This window comes from Poecilia latipinna, unplaced genomic scaffold (assembly GCF_001443285.1).
Source record: "Poecilia latipinna isolate Pla-1442-1.1 unplaced genomic scaffold, P_latipinna-1.0 Scaffold2747, whole genome shotgun sequence".
In the NCBI taxonomy this organism is placed as follows: Eukaryota; Metazoa; Chordata; class Actinopteri; order Cyprinodontiformes; family Poeciliidae; genus Poecilia; species Poecilia latipinna.
In genome coordinates, this window is record NW_015115363.1 from 45,876 (window position 1) to 51,589 (window position 5,714).

Below are 5,714 nucleotides of genomic sequence, written 5' to 3' on the forward strand. Positions count from 1 at the left end.
AGGACAACTTAACTTTTTGGGAAAAAATACTTTTAGGAGCTATTTTTCTACATCATACTTTTTATGTTTTCTTGAGTAATATTATGTAGTGTCATTACTTAGTATCTTGTTTCATTAATTTATTCATAATCTTCGAACATTATTAGGATTCGCTGAGGCTCTATGTTCAGAGTCTATGCTGACTAAGGTGTGATCTCTTAGAGACTGATTAGAATCAAAATGCAGTTCAGTGATGAGTGTTTTTCTGCAGATCAGGGTTGAATGTGTGTCTAAGCTGAAGATCTGAATTTGGCATCATGGAGGCATCTGAAGAGGAAGTTCCTTTCTCTGAAAGCACTCTATGCAAGGAAGAAGAGGGTCAGAGGTGAGATGACAATCCCATAATCTAATTGTATGCATTTGTATTAATAATTATAGCCCTCAGGGATATTGTGTTAAAGTTACAGTGCCTATTAAATTTTTTCACCCCGTTGGATGTTTTATCCTTTCTATTGCTTTTAAAAATCAATCATGATCAATAAAATGTGCCTTTTTGGCCAAGAAATTAAAATGCATTAAATAAAATATTTAATCTAAAATAAATGAGTAAATAAAGGGATACATTGTCAAACCCTTCAACTCAGTATGTTGTAGATGCACTTAGCTTCAATAACAGCACTGGGTCTGAGTGAATCGGTCTCAATCAAGCTTCCACAGTCACATCATAGACTCTGTATGTTCATTAATACTAGGACTTGGTTTCTGTCAGTAAATGAGGTAGATGTTTGACAGGCACTGACATTCACATCCACAGGAAACGACAGAAACAAGAATCTGGACCAACCTGTCTGTCCATCAAGAGCAGCTTCTCAAAACAGGATGTTATTGATTTTAACCTTGACCAACCTTTAGCTACAAAGAGGTGAGTTTAATGGACATTTCTTATGTAATGTGAGTCCCACTGAAAGTTTTTCATTCCAAAATAACTGCTTTTATTTGTTCTTAGAGGTTGAATATGATACAGCTGCATTCCTCTGTCAAACCAACTTTTTTCTAATCCATCACCACTAATATAATGAGGTTAATATACATTATCACTCTCAGTAGAAACCATCTTAGTTCTACCACAAAAGCTAACATTCATAGACGTCCTTGTCTCCACTTTTGTGGGTGCAGCAGCCAGTCAGCAACAAGGAACATGAATGGCAACTTACAAATTCAGCCAGTAGGAAGCCAAGTGGCATTGAGCCTGGGTATCTCAGATTCTAAGCTGCATTTTTCAAACTGGTCGAAATGCAAAACCACGTTGCCAAAAGTGCTGGGCTACACAACAATAGTCTTATTGAGAGCTAATAGCCATATATCTCGTTCTACTTGGTTTGGCATGATGAAAGCTAATTCTTAGTGATTTCTCCATAGATTCAAGTGGAGCTCAGACGTTGGTCAACCTCCCCATGAGCATCCAATGCAGCTGGGCTCCATATTTATGGTCTGTATAAAAGCATAAGTACTTTTTTTCATATCTTCTCTTAATTAATCGCTATGATGCAATTTGTAGATCACTTGATTGCCTGTCAGATTTTTTTCACAGGGGTTGTTCATGTCTCTTTCTGTTTCAGGAGCTGGAGAAAAAGATTGTGACATTTGTGAAGGATGAGCTGAAGGAGATCCAACAGGTCTTGAGTTCAGATTACCCTGATTGTTCAGAAGCTCAGGAAGAGAAGGAGGGTGTGTCTGAAAACAAGGATGAGAAGCAGAGGAGCAGCAGCAGAAGAGAGGCGTTCTTAAAGATCACTGTTGACTTCTTGAGAATGATGAATCTGGATGACCTGGCTGACCTTCTGCAGAGCAGTAAGAGACATACTTTTCTACAGAAATAAATCTACCAATGTTTTTAAAATGCTTGAAGAAAGGATAGTTAAAATGAATACCTATGGTAGTTGACACTAGTTTTAATTTGCTTCAAAGTTTAATTAGGCTTGATATAGTAGACCTTCTGCTGGTTTTTATATTTTCTAATCTCTTCCATCAGACTCTCTTCAAAATTTTACTCCATTTGATCCACAAAATGGTGCTCACTCTCTGCCTTATCAGCTCGGTGTCGCATACAAAACAGTTTGATATGAACACTGTTTCCTGTTGAGCTGTTTACTGGGTAACACCAAGTATGTATATGCAGTCGTAAAAATTGACTTTTGAACTCTAAGGTTTGTTTGGTTGTTAACTATAAATAACTTATTATTAACAAAATAAGTTATTAAGAATTGTTAATAATAATTAATAATTAACCAAATTAATAATTTATTTAAAAATTACAAGGTAATTCAAAAGGTCAGGAAGACCTTCTGAATTTGTGTTATTACAAGGTAATAACTCAAACAGTTTCTCTATAATATACCTATGCTCAATGCTACTTGAGCTTGTAAGTTGCCATTCATGTTCCTTGCCGCTGACTAGCTGCACCCGCAAAAGTGGAGACAAGTACGTCTGTGGATGTTAGCTTTTGCGGTAGAACTAAGATGGTTTCTACTGAGAGTGATAATGTATATTAAGTTTATTATATTAGTGGTGATGGAGTTTAACGTACAAAATTCAACCTTACCGTTATTTTCAACAAATTCACCAAGCTACCAACACTAAATTAAAATACTAAGAAAAATATGAAAAGTTGATAAAAACTAATAAACTACTAAATGTAAAACAGCAAAAATATTTAAAGAATAGAACCAATAAAACTATGTAATCTTGTGACTCTTCAGTATGAACTGTGAATGTTGAGAAACCAGGTTTGTTCAAGTGGAATTTGGGGATGAAGCAAAATTTAGCTTTGAACTTGAATTGAAATTGGGTTGCTATGGGGGAATTTTTCTGCCATAATTCGAGAGTGAAAGCAGAAGTCCTGCTTTCAGTTCGAAAGCAGGACTTCTTGCCTTGTCTTTTTTCTCAAAGCTTGTAATGCTTGTACTCAAAACTTCTGCTCTCTTTCAAATATTCACTGTGCTTTCTCAAACCTTTCTCCCTGCGGTTAAAACTTGTCTCTGCTCAGATCAAATCTCCGCTTGCAAACCTCTCTGCTCGCTTGCAGATTCTTTTCTGCTTGTGCTTGGAACGGAAAACTACTGTCGCCTGGCAACCTATCAGCCAATAGCATGCAAGTGTTATACTGGGTGAGTTTGTTTCCTTCTAATAGGTGTGCCGGTGTGGCTGTGTATCTTCCTAGATAGATAGAGATCCAGCTATAGACAGATAGTGAGAGAGTGTTTAAGCTGCTCCTGTGTGCTACTCTTTAATTTCCAGAAACCAAAGGACCATTTTATTAGATTTCTTTTTTTTAATACATAAATTTGTAAAGAAACAATCAGTATAAGTCTTTTTTTGTTTTTTGCTTGTTGGATTTTAAAGGAACATGACTTTCACAGCAAGTGGACATTTTTGATCTATAGATAGGAGCAATCGATATGAATATAAAACCATGAAACTGATAAAAATCAACAGCCATTCTTTTGAAAGAATGCCATGACTTTTTAAAGTGTAACTATCTGAAAGCTAAACACCCCCCATGGCAAATTTTGAAAGATTTCTACAAATGTGGCAGAGCCAAGAGACCCGGCTGAGTGAGGGAATGAGCAGGGGGATGGGTGGGGGTGTGTGATCAGGACAAAAGAAGGACTCTTGCCAACTTATTCATTTTGTCGCTATGTTCATCGATTTTTCAGAAATATTTAGTGACTTCTTTTTTTTGTTCAAAATAATAACTAGTAATACATTTAGTGACTATTATTCTGTGTTGTTAGATACTTTTATGCAGCTCGGCTGCAGCCTGTCTGTCCTGAGCGAGGAACAACAGTGGACACTAGCCGCTATTAACATCTCCTGCTTCCTCAGCACTGCAGCCACACTGAACGGATGATAGGTCTTAACTAATGAAAATGAGCTTGGGTTAATGAACAGTATGTGTCCAAAGAACCAGTTCACAAAGCAAAGCAGAAATTAAAGAAAAAACATTACCAATTTGCTAAATTAGAAATCAGTAACCTTTTTGGATAATTGATTATCAGTTTACTTATCAGTCACTGCAGGGAAAGAACTAAATTAGTATTTTGGAATACTAAGATGGTGGCTTTAGACCATGTTGCCCCTCACAAGATGGTGACTCAAATGAACAGAAAGAAACTGATGTTTTGCTATTTTCAACAATCTCTGAAGTCTAAAACATAGCAAAAAACTATATTAATTGTTCAGTTCGCCACAGTGGACCGCGTAAGCAGGAATAGCTATGTGTTGGGAATGCTGGAATGCTAAACTGTTTTTAGCTTTACCTTTAGTTTAGGAAGATCTAGCTTTATAAAAATGGGACATTTTAGGATGCTTAGAAGCAATATACCCATAAAACAGACAATCTCATGTTAATAAACTATCAGTGATTAAACTACTGAGCTTAAATAGTATGAATCAATGATAACCTTCTCCATTCATTACATTCATTATCAACCATGCTTTTCCCTAGTGCTGGTGCCTTCCTGCAGTCCACTGACAACTGGAGGTAGGCACCAGCCTACTTGAGGTAGGTGTGTGAATGACAAACAATCATTCATACACCTAAGTATAATTTAGAGAGTACAACAGGAACTCCACCTTCCTTCCAACAGGAGTACCTGGAGAGAATCTACACATGCACAAGGAGAAAATGCAAACTCCATGCAGAAAGACCCCAAACTGGAAATCAAACCCAGGACCTTCTTGCTGCAAGGCAACAGTTCTACCAACTGTGTTACTGTACAGCCCGGAGCTTTCTCCATTTGGGATCATTTTAAGCATCTACAACACAAAAACACCATGAAATATATTATTGCCCAGACAACCTCTTGAGTCATCCTTCAGAATCAAGAAATGTCCAATAAGCAAAGAAAGTATAGTTGTGTGAACAAAAGGAGTTTTCACATTAATGGCTGGTGTGGAGAACCAGAATCTTCTTCTCAGCTCTGGGATGCTCTCTGGTTCCGGAAACAAAGTAATTGTTGCTGAGTTAGCAGGAGCAGTATGATTGTTCACAGAGCACTTGCTTGGAATGTGGGGAATCTTCTTAGCTCTGGTCTAAAACGAGCATCAGGGTGCAGTGAAAGCGGAGTCCAAAGACACTCTTTTCTAGCATCTTTTCTAATGCTGGAACTATTTTCCAGTGTTGGTGAAGCTGAATTTTTTTTTTCTTTTCAGCTCTGAAGTGGAACCGAGCATAGTCTTCTTTATCAGAGGAGTGGTACCAAACGTTGATTCAACAATGGCAATCTTGGGCAATCTGTAATTCAGAGATTCTTTCTGCAGAATTATCAATAAGCCAGGGTCAAGGCTTGCTCCTTTGACTGGAAATATAGCTATTAGATGTATGTACGACAGACATTACAATGCAACAGCTTCCATGGAAGAGGGCAAGGTGGTCCTGCTCCCTCTTGGTACTCCTTCTCTTCCTGCTAAGACTGAAAGGAGGTAGTTTAGGAGTTTTTTGTATTTACTCAATTTATTGTTGTCTGATGTTAATCAACTTGATCTGAAATGTTAAAATTGAATAGAAACAAAAGAAATCTTTAAGGAGAAGAAACTTTTTCAAACTCAAGAGCTCTATATCTTGGAGCACATATATCAAACCCAAGGCCCACATGCCAAATCTGGCTCGCTATAGCTATTTATGTGGCCCTCAAAACTCTAGAGCAGGGGTGTCAAACTCAATTTCACCGAGG

At 37.4% G+C, this 5,714-nt stretch overlaps 1 protein-coding gene across 1 annotated transcript in view; it reads left to right on the plus strand.

The window, feature by feature from the left end:
• The first annotated feature begins 252 nt into the window (after positions 1 to 252).
• Positions 253 to 5,714, plus strand: part of LOC106939006 (NACHT, LRR and PYD domains-containing protein 5-like) — a 21,820-nt gene continuing 16,358 nt past the window's right edge. The window contains exons 1-4 of the mRNA XM_015021236.1: positions 253 to 364; positions 794 to 901; positions 1,399 to 1,468; positions 1,599 to 1,830. Coding sequence (XP_014876722.1) covers positions 297 to 364; positions 794 to 901; positions 1,399 to 1,468; positions 1,599 to 1,830 — 478 coding nt within the window. The 5' untranslated portion in view covers positions 253 to 296. The remainder of the gene's footprint in view (positions 365 to 793; positions 902 to 1,398; positions 1,469 to 1,598; positions 1,831 to 5,714) is intronic.